This window comes from Echeneis naucrates, chromosome 10, assembly GCF_900963305.1.
Source record: "Echeneis naucrates chromosome 10, fEcheNa1.1, whole genome shotgun sequence".
NCBI lineage: Eukaryota > Metazoa > Chordata > Actinopteri > Carangiformes > Echeneidae > Echeneis > Echeneis naucrates.
The window spans coordinates 11,531,877-11,552,369 of record NC_042520.1 but is presented as its reverse complement, the minus strand read 5'-3'; the positions used below and the strand labels follow the sequence as shown (position 1 = coordinate 11,552,369).

Here is a 20,493-nt window from a genome sequence, read left to right as displayed (position 1 = left end):
CTAATCCAGAGCAAGCAGCTCAACCACTATGTACTTCATGCAGATAAGAAGGCCTTTGCTGAGCTGCTGCCAAAGACCTGGCTCCACACAACTTCACTTTCTGTGGATTATATGCTTTAATTCTCTCGTAAATGAATTGCTTAAGTTTTCTTTTTGCAGTTTTGGCCACATTTCAAACAAAAACGCCTCGACTTCCTTCATCTGTTCCCTCCAAAGCCTCAGAAAAGTGTGTGTTTTATTATGGATTTATAGGCTCTAGTTAGATTGGAGGCGATAAAGTTGGGTTGAGTGGTTTCTTACCATTAGGGTAATTGTCTTTTTAGAGGGGAGGGGGTCTCTGACTTTTATCGCTTCCTGTTTGTTCTCACACGTGTCAAATTGTGTCGATCAAGGCGGCCGAGAGTGAAACTGACGCCCGACGAGGCAGCGCGCTGGGCAGGCAGGGCGAAGCGAGGACCTGGGCGCTTAAATCTTTTATCTGAAGAATGGCTGCTTCGGGAATAACAGCATCGGAGTAGACCCTCTGGCTCCTGAGCCAGACAAAACGTTGATTGTGTCGCTGAAGAAGAATTCAGGGGGGGCTCTGTGCACTGTGGCCGGTCTCTGCTGCGCGCACAGCTTGAGGAGCAGCGGTGGAGTCGGTGCGCTCCGGCAGATCCAGCCCCCTCATCTCTGGGCTCAGACAGCGGGCAGCTCCTCTCTGGATGCCTCCGAGCCTCAGTGACCAGCCCTCATCAGCGGGATCCCCTGCAACGAACCCGCGATAACCCGATCACCCCCCCACACACACACACACCCCTTTTTATTCGTCTTTTGTTCCAATCCTGTCTAACTCCGCATCGTGGGCAGAGAAAAAGAAAACACGCGTCCCGGCGCCTTCTCCATCTGCAAGTTTTCCGGCTGTCAGCCGCACTGGAAGGAAGGAAGCGATGGGGATCCAAGAGAAAGGAGCGATGGCTCTCCTGGTTTTCGCTGTGGCATGTGAGTAATCCTTTCAAATCCTCCCGGAATGGGACGGGCTGTATGGGGCTTTTAATCGCGCTGCCAAATGTTGATTAGCCCATTCTGCTCCAGATCTGTCCATGTCATTCCACATGATCCAATAAGTCTGGGAGGAATGTGCCAAACTCAATGTTAGAAACAGTTTGTCATGTTCTCACTTGTATTGACTACAATTGTATACCCCTTCTTTAGGGTGTTCCTGTGTTGAACATTTTAAAGCAACCTTACAGACAGCGGGGGGAAGACAGTGCAGGCCAGTTGGGGGGGGGGGGGGGGGGGGGGGGGGGGGGGGCAGTAGCGTCAAACACTTCAGCACGTGATTCAGTATGCCTTTTAAATTATCTAACTTGTTCCTCTTTACGCATCAAACTCTCAGAATCACAGTTGCCTTGATTAGGAACGTCTATGGTATTTGAGAAGGTGACACTATCGCACCCAAAGCCAATAACTGTGCTTCAAACCCAATGTCAGAGTTGAATCATGTGGTCAGTCCTTGTGGCTGATTCAGCCATTGGATAGTGTGATGCTTAAATGCACTTGATGAACTCTAAAGGCATATTGGGTTAGGGTTTCCAGGTCCTCCTGATGATCTTAATGGACTTCCTTCCTACAGAAAAGTTTCAGTTATTTAAAATTGAAGGGTTTTTTTCTCTCCCTTTCTGTTTACATCACTTAATGCGACTCCCAAGGAACTTTCCATGGTTCTGAATCCGGCGGGACTACTGATTCGGGATCTGTCCGTGCATTTGACAGGGAACACCCCAGCGCCAATTGTCTGATGGCTTCAGTGTGTTTCCTCCCAGTGCCACAAGTTTAGCAGTTTTCATTCGAATCTCAGATTAAAATCTGCCAGAAAGTTTTTGTAGAAGTATTTGCTAGTTGTAAATCTTTATTCAAAAATCTGACAGTGATAACTACTGTACAGAAAACACACAATGAGGTCTCACTATCACCTGTACTCTGTCTGCAGTTGATGCATTGCATGATTGTGGCTTAGTCACTCTTATCAAACCTCACCCTGGCCACTACTATTAAATCCAGGCACTCACTTTGTGTCATTCTGCTTCCTGTCATCTTCTCTCCCCTTTTCACCCTCTGTGCCACTCACTTTTTGTCACCTCCTGCACGCCACATTTTCAGTTTTACTTCATCTCGTTTTTTCCCCCGATTGCTGCTCTTATATGACCTATGTGACATATTCTGTCCCTCCTCACATGCGTTCTTTCTTTTCTCCTCCGTCCTCTATGTCTCTGTGTCGGCAACATTGAACTAAATGTGTTAGTGTGTGCTTCAGCTGTTCTTGATGAGATGTTTTGCTCATTCAACGCTTCCACATTGCTAGGAGTAGGAGGATGGGGTGGGGGGAATCGCATGCTATCTGCATTTAACATGTCACACAAATCTCTCACACAATCCTGGCTGTGCTTTTCTGTAGCCCCAGGGTGATGTTTTATATGTGAGAGGGCAAAAACAGTAGTTTTTCCTTGAGTAGTTCTAAGGTTGTTATTGTTTATCTCAATTTTTTTTTTTTTTTTAGCTGCTTTCTCACTGCTGGAGATCTGTGTGTGTGCACACGTGCGTCAAGAGGGCCGCGTGTCAGTGGGTCAAACTTTCATAGTAAACTGTTAGTCATTGAAATGGCACACTTGTTTGAATGAGAGAGAGGCTGATGAAGTGAGAGATCCACCAAAGGGAAGTGCATCAGAAGTGTTTTGAAACAAGCAGGGCAAACCTAAGCAGGAGAAATGTTTGAGAGCTGCAGTGAAGGAGACAGCAGGAAAGTCTGTTTTCCTGGTGCCGTTGTCTCTCTTCTTTCCTCAACTTCCTGTTGTTGCTGAGAAGAGTACAGCAGGACTGACGCATGAAAAAATGTTTTATTGTCGTAAAAGAAGAGGTGATTTTATACCCATGTATGGAAGAACAGTCTGTAAAAAGTTTGAAGACGAACAAACTGAACTCAGTCTGCTGCTAGAGATGCGTATGAATTACACATTGGCATTCATTATAAAATGTTTGATCCAGGCAGTCTACGAAGCAAATCCAAAGACAACTGAAGCCTAAATTGTTTTGGCCTCAGAAAGGCCACCCCTGATGGTGGCATGGTGAATAATTCACTACCCCAAAAACGAACCCACAGGATGCAGAATTAGGATTTCTTTCTCTCTCTGTCTCTGTCTCTCTCTCTCTCTCTCTCTCTGTCTCTCTCTGTCTCTCTCTCTCTCTCGTCTCTCTCTCTCTCTCTCTCTCTCTCTGTCTCTCTCTCTCTCTCTGTCTCTCTCTCTCTCTCTCTCTCTGTCTCTCTCTGTCTCTCTCTGTCTCTCTCTCTCTCTCTCTCTCTCTCTCCACCTCCACCTCCACTCTGGACTGATGGCACAGTGTGTCTGTCCTGCCACATCACTGGGACACAGCAGTGTGTCTGAAAGTTTTCTCATTGTGCTCTCTCCATATACTGTGATGGAACCTCCATGCTGATTTCATCTTGTTGAGAAAGACTCAGAGAATAATCGTTGATTGTGTTTGAGTCTCTGAGGTTGTGAGATGATGGCATTTTTATTTTAGCGGCAATGAATTATTGAGGTGTGGTGAGTGCAGTGAGTCGACCAAGTGTGTGTGTGTGTGCACATGCGTGTTGAAACCTGCTGGTAGACTCCCTAATGCAACAAAATTCCTTCTTCCATCCTTACATCAGCCTCATACACATCTGATTTTAGCCTCATTTACTGTTTTAGCATTCACTGTCAAACTCAACACCTCACATCACTCCACACACTCTTTAGTGTGCTCTGTCGCCAGCTTTGTTACTTTTCTACTGGTCTCATGTCATTCTTTTGTCATTTGTCTTTCACAGTTTATTCATTTTTTTTGTGCCGGATTTATTTTTATGCCACCTTTTAGACATCTCCAACTTGTTTACAACCAATACCAGAGAGTAGAAGCAAGGGACCATCACAGGAGGGACACAACCCAAAAGAGTTTTTGAATATCTGTAATTAAAATTGGATCTGTTTACAAAGCAACCCATCAAGTCCAAGATTTTGCACGCAGCTCTGTTTTGTCCTGTGCCTTTGAATTATGTTAACAGTCGTTACATATCTAACTTGCACTGATTATTTTCTGGATCAAGAAAGTTCTGGGCTGAAAAGAAATGCTTGTACGTCTCAGGAACACTTCACCAAGAAATAATGAGAAGCAGTTAATTCCTTTATGAAATAAGACACCTCATGCATCACATTTGCTCTTTCCTGTTTTCCTTTTTATTTTATCTAAATGTCCCCTTCTGCATGGGATCCTTGACAAAGTCTATTTATAGCTGCAGGCCTAATGGATAACAAAAAATCTTCACAGCAATTTTTGGTTACTTTCTGAGTAAAAGCAAGACATTGGACCAACAAGCCCCACATACAAAGCTTTAAGAGCTAGCCGCTCTTACCTAAGGTTATGGGACTGAAAAGAAATACATTAAAAAAAAAAAAAAAAAACGGCATAAATTGTGAAAAGGTTGTAAAGACTAGCCAATTAACTGAATTTCAATAAGTGAACTTCCAAAGTACGCATATGCCGTAGCAGGTCCAGGTCAGTTAGTGAGTTGAATGTGACAGGTGGTCATTTTGGTCGTCACTTTTTGTCGCTTTGAAATTCCTGCTCTTCGACTGCACGACTAACTACACTTGCCTTAAAAGGGACATTTAAAAACAAAGCTAACAAACTCTGAGCCAAATCCACAGGATTTACATAAAAATCTCAAAGCCACTGTCGATGATTTACATTAATATGAGTTATCATAAGAGTGTCATCATCTCCATGATAATAATATAGATGACTATATTAATCTAGAAATTGTTGTCTTGCACTGATACTGCTGTTAGGTCTGTTTGTGTGTGTGTGTGTGTGTCTCTTTCTATGGCCCTCTCCTCTGCTCATGTGTCTCTGTCTTTTCACCCTGTCTAATCCTGACAGACAGAGCGCTATGATTCTAAGCTCTCTGAAGACATTTACCCTCAGGGTTCAGTGTCATGTCACGGTTGCTCAGACTTTGGACACTTCCTGTCTTCTTCTCAAATGGATTTCTAGTGGAGGTTAATGTGGAGTGACCAAGTGTAAAACATACCTTGCTCTCCTGCAGTTGATGCTTAGTGCTTCTTCTTTTCAGCTTGATCCTGACATGTCTCTGAATGGATTTCTATCTAGACTATATATTGATATGACAAGTTGCGTGCACTGCTCAAGCCCAATGGATGCAATGTGCCACAATAGACAGCGTGCATAGTGAAGATGCTAACTTCACAGTTTGAGGAAGTTTGGATACAAGTACATTGCTGATGTTAGTTCAAAAGTGTTCGCACAGCTGTTTAAATATCAGTGGTTGAATATCACAGTCTCGGACATTTTAGGTGAAAATTAAACAACTCTCCAGTCTGAAACTCTTTATATATATATATATATATATATATATATATATATATAGAATTTTTTTTTTTTTTTTTGCTGGTTGTTTTCCTAGTGCTTTCCTGTGTCTACAGTCTGACAAGTCCCTGGATGACTCAACTCAAAACAGCAGTCACGTCATGCAGGCTGTATAATAGAGGACCAAGAATTTTGCCCTCCAAAAAGACACCATGCACTCCTCCTGCACGGACTGGATCACTTGATGAGTCATTGCTCTTCTGATTCTTGATTGTTTCTTTCCATATCCAGTGCTTATAGCTGCAGTGTGTCTATTTGAGGCTTGTTTTCCAATCAAGTCAAATAAATAATAGCACCTACGTAAAATAAATGCTGAATGCAAAAGGCTGGTGAAGTTTGAGTTCGTATCTGGAGATTTGGGCTGAGATGTACGCAGTCTTGACCTTTACATCATCCAATCTTCATAACGTTCTTTAACATATAGATAATAATTAAAGAAAGCTACAGCCAAGTAAGTCGTGTCATGTGAAGATATTTCACGAAGGACAAACATGTCACAAATGCTGTCCATAACTGAAAATTACAAATTAGCATTTTTTTCCACTTGTGGTTGTTCGCCTCTGCTCGTCAGCCAAGACGCAGAAAAATATGTTAAAAAAAAAAAAAAAAAAATTTAAATCACCTTTTCCATCCAAATGGATGATTGTGCTGTTAGGAAAGAAATGACCCCAGTGTGTCACTGAGAAATCATCTTAATAAGGTCTGTGACATTGACTTTTGACCCTCGTCCACCAAAATCTAACCTGTCCACACTTCAGCCTATGTTAGCGTTTGTGCTAAGTTGCTCAATGTGTTGCTGCAGTGGTGTGCAGAGCCCAGCAGCTCTGTTGTCAACCTCTCAGCATCTGGACTGTAACTGGGAAGCACAGGGGAAATGAAGTAACTTGAACTTTCAAGGGTCAAATGTTAATGTGCAAATTCAGCCTCCTTAAATGCTTTGCATATGCATGATGCTGCAACGTCATAAGTGAACTCAGAATGGAAGCAGCTGAGTCAAAAACAGCTTGACAGGCACACATGATATTCAGTCAACCTCAAGAATTCGCCAGAGAGAGAAAGCAGGGTTGCGCATATTATCCAGTTGACTGCGTCACACTCACTCCAAAGTTTTCATTGATGAGTTTTTATTTGAGGAAAGAGAAAACTAGGATGCATTTTCACAGGTTTAACTGTATGAAACTCTGGCAGTGTCCTTATTTCAAACCACCCACTATCACTGCAGCTCCATGACCCAGCCAGAAATTGTTCTGTGTTGATTTCATGGGTGAAATCAGCCCTCCGGTGATTTTGTGTGTGTGTGTGTGTGTGTGTGTGTGTGTGTGTGTGTGTGTGTGTGTTTCTGCACAAATGTACCCTATTATTGTCATGTGGATTACAGATCGCATACATTGTTAACATGAAACATATCCAATATATACAATGAAATGCCTTGGTAGGAAATATAGCTTCAGAGCATTTTGTGTTTGTTTGTGACAAAATACAGTGTGACATCTGATTTGGTCAGAGTCACACACAGCCTACTCCCTCCCTCCCTTTCTTACACACAAACACACACACATTGCCATCATTACACACTCATTACATCTGAAGACATGCAGCAGGCTGCGCCACTGCAGCTCCTAATTGGTGCGAGCTCACAGCACGAGATTGAAACACTGCTTCAACAACTACAGCTGTGTGTGTGTGTGTGTGTGTCTTTTCTCACAACAATGATCACCAAGAGCAGGTCACAAAAGATCAGGGAGCTGACTAAGAGGGTCAGTAGTTTTGAATTAAGTCAGGCTGAGTGTCCTTTCTTCTTTTTTCAAAAGCTACTTTGACACAAACAGAACAAGGTTGATAAAGTGTAAAAAGCAAAGTTGAACAGCTGCAAAACTCCAGCGCATTTTAATTTTTACACATTTTTCACTGACACCCCAGTTTTTATTTGTAAGGCCACTATGTCAAAGATGTCAGGTCCATTTTAACCTAGTCAGTGTGAATTTCTAAGCAAGCTTATGTGTTATTGTGTATATTCATTTGTGGTTTAGCTTTATGCTTACAGTCAACGTTAAAGAGAGTAAGTTGTCTCACACGAGATTTTCTTTACCTTTTCAGTTTTTGTCCCCCTGTCGATGTTTGTAGGAAACGTTCTTGCTTCTGACAGTTGTTATTTTTCTCTCTGAATTGTAAAACTGATTCTGTTTGAAGGAAACCACTTTGTAATATTCCCACTTGGCTGCTCAATCACAGTTTGCAAAGTACAACATGAAATACCACTCTGTGATGTGCCAGGGAGAATCATTATTACTGTGTTCTCTGCATCTGCGTTATTTTACCTCACTGCAAATAAATATGGTGAAAATTATAGGTCCTGATCGAAAAGTGTGCTTTGTGTGTGTGTGTGTGTGTGTTTGCAGCTGCCTTGTGTGCGGAGGTGGAGGAGCGGCTGGTGAGTCACCTGCTGTCACCGGAGCGCTACAACAAGCTTATCAGACCGGCTGTGAACAACAGCCAGCAAGTCACCATTTACATCCAGGTCTCTCTGGCCCAGCTGATCAACGTGGTGAGGGAACGCAAGCAAACACAAGCCTGCTTCTACATACGATGTTGTCACGGAGGCATAATCTAATAATCTCACATAATGGTGGGAATTATTTGTGTGTCTGTGTTGCAGAATGAGCGGGAGCAGATCATGACCACAAACTGCTGGCTCACTCAGGTTTGTGTCCGCGCCTGTCCTCTTCTTCTTTATCTGGTGTGCGTGTGTTTGCGGTCAGGTCACGTCCAAGCATGGCCTCGTAGTGGTACAGCAAGTGTCTGACTCATGTTTGCCGTTACTACACACACACACACACACACACACACACACACAACATCATGTGTCTGGATTTAAGGAAAATTTGCAGAGACGTCTCCAGTGTTTTCACTGGTGAGGTCACCTCACAACATGAAGTGTAACTATGTTTGCGCTCTGTTTAAAATACACAAACCAGTGATTTACATACGCTTCTGGTTGCATGCATTTTATTTTGTAAGGGTGTCTCTTCATATGTGCTTGTCATTTTTGATCCATACGTCTGTGTGACATATTTTGCGTTTGAGTTTTGAGTGCATTCATTGACTTGTTTGTTTTTTAAGTGTGTGTCTGTGCACTTCACTTGTTCATCAGGTATGGAATGACTACAGATTGATGTGGGACCCTGAGGAGTATGAGGGAATCAAGAAAATCCGCCTCCCGTCACAACACATTTGGTTGCCAGACATCGTCCTCTATAACAAGTACGTACGAGTTTGTGCGTGCGTGCGTGTTGTGTGTGTGTGTGTGTGTGTGTGTGCTTGGGGGTGTTGGGTGGGTAAAACTAAATGATTAAAAGAAGCACAGACAGCTTGAGCAAATTCATTGTAATATTTCCAAAAGCCCCATTTCCTGATATGTTTTTCCTTCTATCCTCTTAGCTGTCCTCTTTCAGGATAATGAGAACGATGAGTGATATTTTAAAGGATAACTACACATTTCTCACTGATAATGAAACTGAGATTTAATCTGCCTTCCAAACCAAAGTAAAAAGCAAAACGATAAAACATTTTACTGTTTAAACAAATACATGCATCTGCAATAGTCTGCAGCAGCCTGTCCATCTGTAAGGTCAAGCTCTACCTTTTTTTTCCTGAAAGGACAATATGCACTTTATTATTCTTAGTATGCAGAGTTGAATTTTGATACTGCTCTGATGTCGCAGGTCAACCAACGTCACGATTGGCTGAAAAAAGCAGTCAATCAAATGTATGAGATGACATATTGTGCTAAAACAGCTGGTTAATATCTGCACAGCTGCACTTTAGGGGATCATGTGCCACAAGTATCAACATACACTTCTATGTAGTTCCCCATTGCTGAGCCTGTTTTGTGTTTGTTTGTAAACCTTTCATCATCTAATGACCGGACCCCTCCAGAGACTAGACCAGCCCCCCCCCCCCCCCCCCCCCCCCCCCAAAACTCAAACCAGCACAGTTACAGTGGACAACTAGACAACATCCAAGTGCATTGATGTGTTTTTGCATATTGAACATAAATGCTCCTAACATTTCAGAGGCAATGTTTGGACTGTGTGTGCACATCTGAAAATCATCTTACAGCTGTATAAGAAGCCTGCAAGGGAAAATCAATACATGAGTCTCTCCATGCTGTCAAAGTTCATTCAAGGAGAAATTAGCCCCACTGCCTCTATCCACTGGAGTGTTCACTGACAGACACGAAGCACGAAGGCTTTTGGGTCTCAGCTCCAGTGTCAGCCATATAGGTCAGCACCTGGGACTTTTTTTTTTCCATCTGCTAGCTTCTTGTATTACATTACTCTTAAACTTTCACCATGAAAATGTTTGAATCCTCGCTCTCTCAAATCACAACTCTGTCAGGAATATCAGAAAAACAAAACAGAACACTTTTAAATTTCACTTTGCTGCCTCCTTTTTTTTTTCCTGTGTTCAGGTGCACATCTAATATTATAAGATCCTTTATTAGTCACTAAGTGGGGAAATCTGCAAAAATAGTGGAGGAGAGTAATAGGAAGGTAAGTTGGCATATACACTGAAAAGAAAGAGCTCACTAGTCAGCAAGAGCTGCTGCAGAAGGCTGCCAATGGTGTGGTGCCATCTTCAGATGCACTGCGGTCATTATGCCTTAAAACTTTTATAGCTGAGTGGACTCGACAGTAATTCATCTTAATTGTATAAAATAACTAGCGGTAATATGCCACCGTGGTTCTTAGTTGTCATTAGGGGTTGATCTGTTTTCTTTGGACATAATGAACACACAATGCCATTTAATAAAACACCCTCTATAAATACAGGACTAAAATATTGAGCCAACTGTTTAGATTTTGAATTTCGTGTGCACATTTAGCTCATCAAGGCAGTCTGCTCTTATACTTGACCAGATTTTGCGAACTCGCCGAAGGATGCTTCGTCAGTAGATGAAGTTGAAGAACGTTGACCTCTATCTTTTAAGCCAACGTAGACAAGTTTGCAAAAAAAAAAAACAAAGAAAATTTTAACATCTACAATTTTATGGCAGTTGAGTAATCTCAATCTGGTTGTGAAGACCATGCAATATGATCAGAAAGCTGTAAATACACCTTTTAGGTTTGAGCATTTTCTAAACTAGTGTTCTTAAAGCCGAAGGGTTTATTTTAAATCTGAGCTTGAGATGTGGATGTGAGCCATTTTTGTTTTGGCCCCACCATTTATACAAGTCATGTAGGCATTAAACTTTCATGCACACAGATTGCTGGTCAGCTAAAGACCACATAAGAAGTGTAATGGCTTAAGAGGCATAATGATAGGACATGATCAGCACTACTTTATGACTTCAGGTCGAGCTTTTTGGCCAAGTTGGGGGGACCAGAGGTTGCAGGAAGCAGGTGGGGCCTCTGCATTTTTAATTAGTCTGCATATTCACAACAGCCCCAAAGCATTAGAGACCAAGTGTGACGGTTGGATTCCTGACCTACTTTATAATTGATAGGCCACTTATCTATAATGCATCACCTGCAGCCTTGGTGAGATGAGGAAAAAAGTCAGTCTCAACAGATTTGAGGTGAAGGGGAGCAGTTGTTGCCATGTTGTGGGCATCTGTCCCCGGCTGAGCTCCTCCCTTGAGACGATAAACACATCCCATAGCTCTCAAAATACAGAAGTGTCGCATGTGTCACATCTGCAGACACAGTAGAGGTCACACTTGCAGCCAAGAACTCATTTTCTCAGCACGCTATCAATAGGTTGTTCATAGTTTGTGATTTTCAGTAAGAGATCCATGAGTTTGATGACAAATATTCCACTGTGTTTCTGATATTTTAGGACAATAATAAACACCTCTTCCACGATAGATGACATCACTTTGGATTTCTCAAAGAACCACGTACTGACAAACATGCAGGACATCATTTCGGCTTTTTGCACATCTGGCACAACTGCGCCTAAGCTAATACCACATCACCTTTTTTTTTTTTTTTTTTTTTTTAACTCTGAATTCTCCACCACCTTCACCACTTTGCTATGTGTAAACATGTTTGGACTAATCTAGTAGTATTCTCTTTATAATGATTGTAAACTAAGCCCAGATTTCCTTTACAAGCCACTTGTTTCAGACTCCCTGCGGGATCCAGTATGTTCCCGGGACAGATGGGATGTATCCGCCCTCTGTTCTTGTTCTGTGAGTGGCTCAGGGACTATATATTTTGATTACCACTAAAGTAGAGGTACAGGGGATAACCTTGTTGAACTTTTGAACCATTTCAATGGGTCCCTTGCAATGCAAAGAAGCAGCAGTTCTTCTCTTACCTCACCCAGATATGTGTGGACGTGTCTGAATGATCTTGAAATATGATCGGTCATCTGTGGTCCGTCTGGCTCTGAATGGCTTTACTTATCTCCCACCTTTTCCTTTTATCAGTGCTGATGGGACGTATGAAGTCTCCTTCTATTCCAACGCTGTGGTCTCCAACAACGGTGAGGTTGCCTGGCTTCCGCCAGCAATCTACAAGTCGGCTTGCAAAATTGAGGTCCGTGATTTCCCCTTCGACCAGCAGAACTGCACGCTGAAGTTTCGCTCGTGGACCTACGACCACACAGAGATAGATCTCATCCTCCTCAGTGACTTTGCCTCCCGTGATGACTTCAAGCCCAGTGGAGAGTGGGATATCGTCTCACTGCCTGGACGCAAGAACGAAGACCCCGATGACATCAGATACCTTGATATCACCTACGACTTCATTATCAAGAGAAAACCTCTATTCTACACCATCAACCTGATCATCCCCTGTATCCTGATCACATCCTTGGCCATCCTGGTGTTTTACCTCCCATCAGACTGTGGCGAAAAGATGACTCTTTGTATATCTGTCCTTCTGGCCCTGACTGTGTTTTTACTCCTAATTTCAAAGATTGTCCCACCTACATCTTTAGCAGTGCCTCTGATTGGGAAGTACTTAATGTTTACAATGGTGCTGGTCACCTTCTCCATTGTCACCAGTGTTTGTGTGCTCAACGTGCACCATCGGTCCCCCAGCACACACACCATGCCCCCGTGGGTCAAGCATGTGTTTTTGTACCAACTCCCTTCTTACCTCTTCATGCGCAGACCTGGGAGCTCCAACATTCGAGAGAAGTTCAGAAAAAAACAGCAGCAGCGATCGTACTCTGACCAGAAGTTGCGTGGAGCAGACGGGGTGACCGGCAGCCCAGGAGGAATGGCAGATTCCTCTTCATCCTTCTTTGTCAACGAGGAGTCTGCTAAACGCTACGGCTGGAAGATCAACGACCTGTCCGACAACAAAGACTTCAGAAAGAGGATGACGCTCAAGTGCAACATTGATGTGGAGGACGCAGTGGATGGCGTCCGCTACATCGCTGAGAAGATGAAGAGTGAGGATGATGATGAAGGGGTAGGTGTTTCGCCTTAACATGTGCTGTACCATACTTACAATATATGAGCAAAGGGATTTTCACAGTTTGTATTTTTTTTTCTTTTAATACAACTTCCACTTTAATGAAGGTTGATTTTATGCGTTAAACACTTGCTTTGACCACGTGCCTTTTATTCATGCTACCAGCATGACTTAGTGCACTGCTATGATGCTGAGATTTATCAAGTAAAACATCTCACTAATGAATGGATACTTGGCAGAAGACATTCATTCCCTCCTGATGATAAATTGCCTGACTTTTGGTGATCACAATAACTAAATGAACTAATGAACTAAAGTTGGTGAAATGGTTAGCATTACAAGACATTTCTTTCCAAATGTGTGTGTTTTCAACAAAAATGAGCCACCACCACGAAGTCCAAATGTAATATATGTCATCATTAGATCATGCCGTAGTTGTCATGTTACAAGTGTGTGTGCTAGCGATACTTAACTAACGTGTGTCTCTCTCTGCAGATCATTGAAGACTGGAAGTATGTGGCGATGGTGATTGACCGGCTCTTCCTGTGGATCTTTGTGTGTGTGTGCGTGGTCGGGACGGTCGGCCTCTTCATGCAGCCCCTGTTCGAGAGTTACAACACGCCCATTGTTGATGACATGGACCATAACTGAAACTGGAAACCTGAGCTATGACTTCAACATAACCCAGACAAGAACTTTGAATCTTCCCAGTCACAGAGCTCCGATAACATCTTGACACGTAAACTCACACATCTGCCTCACGCGGCACTTTCACCACTGGGAAATGATTAGAACGCACTTTAGCCCTTAACCATCACTTGCTCCCTTCCAAACGTCCCTCGTCCTCCCTCTCCTTCTTCATCTGCCATTCACAGAGGGAATTGGATCCATTTATTTCAGTGAACTTAATGGATAATTCTGTCTTACAGCAGCTTGGGTCACCTTTTTATAGCTTTGGCCATTATTAACTAGACACAGATGATGGGCATTAGACTGTTACTTGCTCTTTAATAATGTGGCAACATTTGTGGCTCAAGCCACAAAAGCTCCTGACAGGATCCAAACTGGGGGACACAACAAGGATGTCGCCAACTTACAGGAAATGATGGTCAAAGCTATGAGAAACAACCCAAGTTTTAATAAACCAGAAATATCTTTTAATCCAAAATGTGATGCTCTTCCTTATGGAATCATTATTGATCTGCATTTCTATGTGGATTGAAATGTAGCAGTATTTTAAGAAGAAATCTTGTATTGATCCCAGTGACTGTTCACAAAAGTTTATCCGGCCAGCAGAAACTCAGGACTTGATTTTTATTCATGTTTAGAAAGGACTTTCTCTTTTAGCCAATCAAGTCTCCCTGGCATGACATTATGGAGGCAAGCATGCATCCAACACGGCACTGTTTTTGCTTTAATACCTTTTTTGGACTCCGGGAGAGGACGAGTCCAAAGATGAACAAAGCCTCAGTATGTCTCTGCAGATATGGGCCTCACGTGGACAGCACACCCCTAAACAAAAGAAGATAACATCCTTCTATATGGATATGTAGGAACTCTTGGATCCTTTTGCCAATAGCACACATACAATATGAATTTATAATATTGGCCTTGACAGTGAGCGTGAAAACGGACCCAAAACCGCTAAGTCATTGACTGTTTAAATAATAATAGATGAATATGTGTGTGAATGGGGTGCCCAGACCGTTTTTGGTTTTTTTTTTGGTTTTTTTTCCTTCTTTTTTTTGTTTTTAAACCTTCACACACACCTCACTGGGAACATGACTGTGAAGAGAGTATTGCTGTGATATTAAAATAAGCTGTGTTTTAAAATGGAGAGATGGTAAAGATTTAAAAAAAAAAAACAAAACAAAACGTGAATTTTCAAACTGATGGCCATAAGGCTGTTGTTGCTCACCGCGCTCCTTTGCAGTTCAGTACACTGGTTTCATCGAAAGAAGTTCTCATCAGCATCCATCACCAACAAACCAACAGCAATAATATTGTACAGTATTTTATACACAGTCTGCCTCTTCACGTCATCAAAGTGTATGCTTGACAATCGCAGCCTGTTGTCTTACTTGAAATTCATATCCAGGAATTATTTCTAAGAGGTGTTATAACGCCCTCACCATCATAACACATCCATCTCTCACTGCAATCAACCGTAGCCAAGGAAAAATGCGTGCTGTGCGAGTTCTTTCATGTTTGCTCTCTCAGTGGATGGAATTAAACGTTGTTCTTCTTTTTCTTCCCACTGGTCAGCCATGTTGTGTGACTTGTTTGTGTTTGTTGCGTGTCTGTCAAGACAATAAATGCAGAGAATTACAAGAACGGACGGTGATGGGATCTGATGTGTTGCTAACTGGACCAATGAAGAGAAATGGAAATGACCAGCAGTAGTGATGAGTCATATGTTTCCACAGTCTGATCGTATGTTTGTAGCTGATTTACTGATGCAGCATAAGTAATTTCCATTATAAGGGTTTTTGTTAAAGATGAGAGAAAATTATATGAAAGGTTATAAAGGGTTAAGATCCCTGATTATTTGCTTTTCCAGAACACACAAGTACACAAGCTGCCAGCAACTGCTGCTGCTTCCAGCAAAGATACCGCATCATAACTTTTCAGCAGGCATACACAGAGTCAAAGAGTGACATAATCCTACAGACTTACTGAAAGCCATTGAACTGGAGTTGGGTTCAGCAATTACAGTTCATAATTTTGCTCCCTCCCCCATTCTCCTGCTATGACTCATAAATACTTGACATCTGCATCAATTTCCATTACAGGAGTGACCACGCGAGGGTGAGGAGAGTCCGAGGGGCGATGATCTGGTGTTGGAGATGTTGTGGAGCTCTACAGAGTCAGGCTATGAATCATCATCTTCTGCTGATGATTCTGCTGAGGATGATGAGTACACATGGTTCTTTAAACACTGAAGTTTTTTTTATTGTGCTTATTTAATGAATGCATATTAAGATCTTGTTTCCTGTATCTGCTGTAGCGTCCTCTTCCAATGGTCTACAAAGATGTGGATCCCACCCCCCCAAGACATCGGACGGACAGCTGTAAGTAAATGAGGCTCAAGCAGAATATGTACACTTTCTCTGTCAGTTGCAAAGTAAGGCCAGATTGAGGTCTAACGTTTTGGTGGATCAGTCACACTGTTTCACGTACTTTGCCCTATTTACCACACAGAGTGACATAATTATCATAAAACCAAATCACATTGACAGGAAATCCAGATGATATAGTTTAAGCAATCATTCATTCGGGTCTAACAGTACACTCAAAAATGGTGCATCACAAGGCCTTTTTTTAATTTATTTATTATTATTTTTTTTTTCTTAAGAAAGTGAGGCAGTGAGTCATCGTTACGGTCTCCAGGTCTGATCATGAAGCATGACCTAAGAGATGGAATTGGATGTGTGGAAGTAGAGCGATTGGAGCAACAAGCAGGGTGAGACAGATAGAGAACCGGGAGAGGGGGGGAGAGCCATAATAGGGGGAGGCAGCAATGATAAAAGTCGGTCATAAACAAGTGACAAGACTTCTACAATCTGTCAGGCCAGTGGAGGAGCAGGACATTAAAGACTGTTTCACACTGCAGTCAGAGATCAATAAGGATTTATTCTCCTTTGCAAGACAAGCCGTACCTATATGCATCATGCAACGATCATGCTTGCAGTCATATGCAACTAACACATCAATTGCTTGTCAATTTTCTAAAAGCGTGTGTGTGTGTGTTTTAGATAGATTACATGACAGAAAACAAGCTTTTAAATTCCAAACCTAATCTTAAAATATGAATGTTTTTTTTTTTTCCAATCTTGCCTTTGACCTCAGAAAGCACAACAGAGAGGTAATTCAGGAACACAACACTGTCTATTCTTTTCAATTTAGTTGTATTCTATTTATCTGCACCTCCCACGCAGCATGATGGATGTCAGCAGTTTGAGTTGGCGGCGGTCCCCCGTCTCCTCCATTATCCTCCACAGGACATCCCTGTAGGATTTATATCTGCCACTTCAGCTCTGCGGTCAATATTTATGAACTACATTACTGCATTACAGAATGTGTGGCTGACGTGCAGTTGTGTCAGGGGGCCATCGATCCTCCCGTCTGTGCAACTGAGCTGAGGGGACAGACACAGAGCGACGGCCCAAACACTTGACAGGGTTTTAAACTGGGCTCAGTGGCTGACCCATAACATCCCCACTGGAGCAATAAATATCTCCTCAAGGGTCTGGTACCTGCTGACGGATCAGGATGCCTGCTGCTGCTCACTAGTGGTCAAAAGAGACACTGCAGAGTTCCATGTCTTCTTTGCAACAGGCTACTATCATCACTTCAACAAATCATTAAATAATCAAACACAGATCTTCATGGTATATATGAATTTACAGCAAATACACTTTTGAACAATTTTGAATATATTGTAGTTGTAAAAAAATGCTGATTTTTCACACCAGTGTTTTATGAGGAAGAACAAAACGTATTTATTGTCTATGCGCCAATAATATATTCTTTTCAGATCATTTAAATTCTTTACCTATAAATAAAACACATAAGATCATTCAGTTTGAATTGGGCACAAGATTGTTAGACCACTTGTTTTGATCCCTATTTATGCAGTTTTATACAGAATGGAAACTTGTTAAAAATCACCTACAGCCATGACAAGCAGATCATCTGCGATCAAGAGGCTCAATCATTCAGATTTCATCTTGGGACGAACACGACTGGACCAGATAATGAGAAGCCATCGCATGGCTCTTCAGGTTGCTGCAGTTTAACTCAAAATGGCACTGCTGGTCATTCAGAAAGAAGCGGAAAACATAGCAGAACGCAGCTGTCAGCATGACTGTCAAAGCATTGCTGCAATATTGTCACTGCGGCTATAGCTTTTACATGAGCGTGTGTGTGGGAGGATGCAACGAGAGGCAGAGAGAATGAAAGACGTTTCGTGTGGGGGAAAAAAAAATCAGCAGAGAGAGATGGCAGTTTAATTAGCAGCAGAGGCCTTTAATCAGATAACTGATTTGAACTGTGAGAGGACTTTAATTAGTTGCTGGTGGCTGCAGCAGGCCACAGCATGACCGTGCAGTGGAGGAGGACGAGATGGAGTAAACCGTGAGAGTAAAGGTGGAGAAGCTGGGGAGGGACCGATGTGGTTACGGGTTGAGTGGGGTCACAGGGTGTAGTTTGACTGACAGAGCAGGATCAGCTGTGGGAGAAACAGGCCTGTTATTTATTTATTTATTTATTTTTTTTTTTTTTTTTGGGGTTTGGCGGATGAGTGTTGGGATTACATGGAGCATGGAAGAAGAGGATCCAAGGGGCGAAGGCTAAACTGTTTAGATGGGAAGAAAAGATCGCCAAGTCTAGAAGCAGACGTCATCACAGTCATGAACTTTGAGATTAGATTTGGTCGTGTGTGTATTTTGTCTGTGGCTAACACCATGCCAGTTCTTTTGAACGATGACTCAGACTCCAAACTGGATGCTGTGAGTACCAAACTATAGTCACAAAAAATGTAATAATGGTTCTGTCACTAGAAATTATTTCCAAAGCTGGATATGATGTTTTGGCAGAAAACCACATAAATTATCCATAAATATGAATGAGCGTGACTGGAGAGATTTTCATATTACAGTAACTTGACCCAATGGTGACAAAGTCTGTTTATAATATTGATGAATGCATCTTTAATAATGAGGCAACTCGATATTAAAGGGTTAAGATGATGCTTAAATTTGACACAGACACAACATGTTCAATAATACAGATTAAGGATCAGTTTGCTGCAACATCAGACAGCAGGTTGTTTAGAGGCAGACATCACATCAGTGTGACTGAGTGTGTGACCAAGAGCTAATAGGGCACTTAATTAGACATGGAAAGACTAAACCTGCTTGTGATCTCCTTTCTAATATACTGCAGTTTTTCCCATTTAATAGACCTGTTTATTTCTTTCCAACAGAGATTTTTGGATCGTCATTGTCGTAAAGAGTCAGTTGGAAGTAATGCCATTAAATAGCGATCTGAGATATGCCTTATATAAGCTTTAGTCAGAGGACAAAAACCAACAAGAAGGCATAATATGATCCATTAATATTGACTTAAATAGACAGACATAAATAAAATGTTGGAAAAATGTGGGAAAGGTGCAAATAGAGCAACATTACTGAAACAGATTCAGCTAAGGAGAGAGAAAGCATGTATAAAGTTGACGTGGATGAGCCAGGACAGTCCTGTCTGACACACACTGTTTCAAGTACAGTTGCCCTTTTGCATTTGCTTTGCTGTCTCCATCTGGTCCGCGAGGTCCTTCTGCTTTGTCTGAGTTGTCTGACCAGATGCCTGCTGTTATTCAACAGTGCATCTGGCAGTGTCATCGTACGGGGAAAGAGACAGGACAACGGGCCAAGAAGAGAGAGACGTGACAGGGTGATGTACAGCCCAGCTGTGAGAGAGTGATTCCTCTGTTTGCGTGTCCTGTTAGTGAGCGTAAACAGGAGTAGGATGTCACCTTGGCTGGAGACCGTGCCAAAAAACCAGCCGACTGATTGTGACGCTACAGCGCAATATTCTCCTCCTGTGAACCAGACCAACTCTTCCACCGCTGAAGACGCTCTGCTGATTTGACATCACACTTTTTTCCCCCCTTCCCTGCATCAGACCATCTTACTCTGATGGATATTGTAAGTGCTTATGTGATAAAATATGTTTAAACAAACACACACACAAAAGTGTTTTTACAGCAGAATATTACAAGGCTTCTTGTATCCTCCTTAAACTGGTAAAGAATTGCATTCCATCAGGTATATTACTGAAAGATGAAACATTCATTAATACATTCATCTTCTACCACTTATCCATTTCCAGGTCACGAGGGGTGCTGGAGCCAATCCCAGCTCACTGGGTAAGGGCGGGGTACACCCTGGACAGGTCACAGTCATCAGTCCATCACAGGGCCAACATTCAGAGAAAAGATAAAACATTTCCCCCCCCAAAAAAAACAAAAAATCAACTTAGTCACAGTGGCCCTTAAAACAAATGAATATGAAATTAAAGGGGAAAATATCCAATAGATGACAAAAGGTCACTTGTTGACCTTTTAGCTTGAAAGCTCGCGGCTGTGAGAAAACACCTGCAAATGTTAGTTTTTTTTTGTGTTATATGTCAAGAGGGTCTCTCCCTGTAACCTTTGGGAATAAACTTACTTTTAATATGGTGTAGTTAAAAAAAAAAATGTAGAGAAATGTTGCACCAGAGAGAAAAGACAGGAAACCGCAGAAAAACAGAACGGGCGGTGAATAAAAGAAAAAGAATGATCAATTTGTTACGTTTCAGTCTGGACCGGTGGGTGGAGACTCATCCTCAGCTTTTCTCTGCATTCTGCTGAATCAAAAAATACATTTCTCCAAATAAAGTCACTGGCTCTGTCACACTGAAGCACGTCAGCAAGCCACAATTCCTTCTCTTCTCTTCTCACTACATCAAAACTGGAGCTTTTTAACATTTCACAACCAGCTGACCTGAATATAGTTCTCTGTAAGCCGTCCATCCTTCTAATGTCACCATGTTCTTTCTC

General features: G+C 42.2%; 1 protein-coding gene across 1 annotated transcript; it reads left to right on the top strand.

Moving 5' to 3' along the window:
- Positions 1–965: 965 nt before the first annotated feature.
- On the top strand, positions 966–13,544 carry chrnb5b (cholinergic receptor, nicotinic, beta 5b). Its single transcript, XM_029512109.1, has 6 exons — positions 966–981; positions 7,866–8,011; positions 8,123–8,167; positions 8,618–8,727; positions 11,900–12,890; positions 13,389–13,544. Exons 3-6 carry the CDS (start codon positions 8,141–8,143, stop codon positions 13,542–13,544), a joined length of 1,284 nt encoding a protein of 427 aa, XP_029367969.1. The 5' UTR covers positions 966–981; positions 7,866–8,011; positions 8,123–8,140.
- The last annotated feature ends 6,949 nt before the right edge of the window (positions 13,545–20,493 follow it).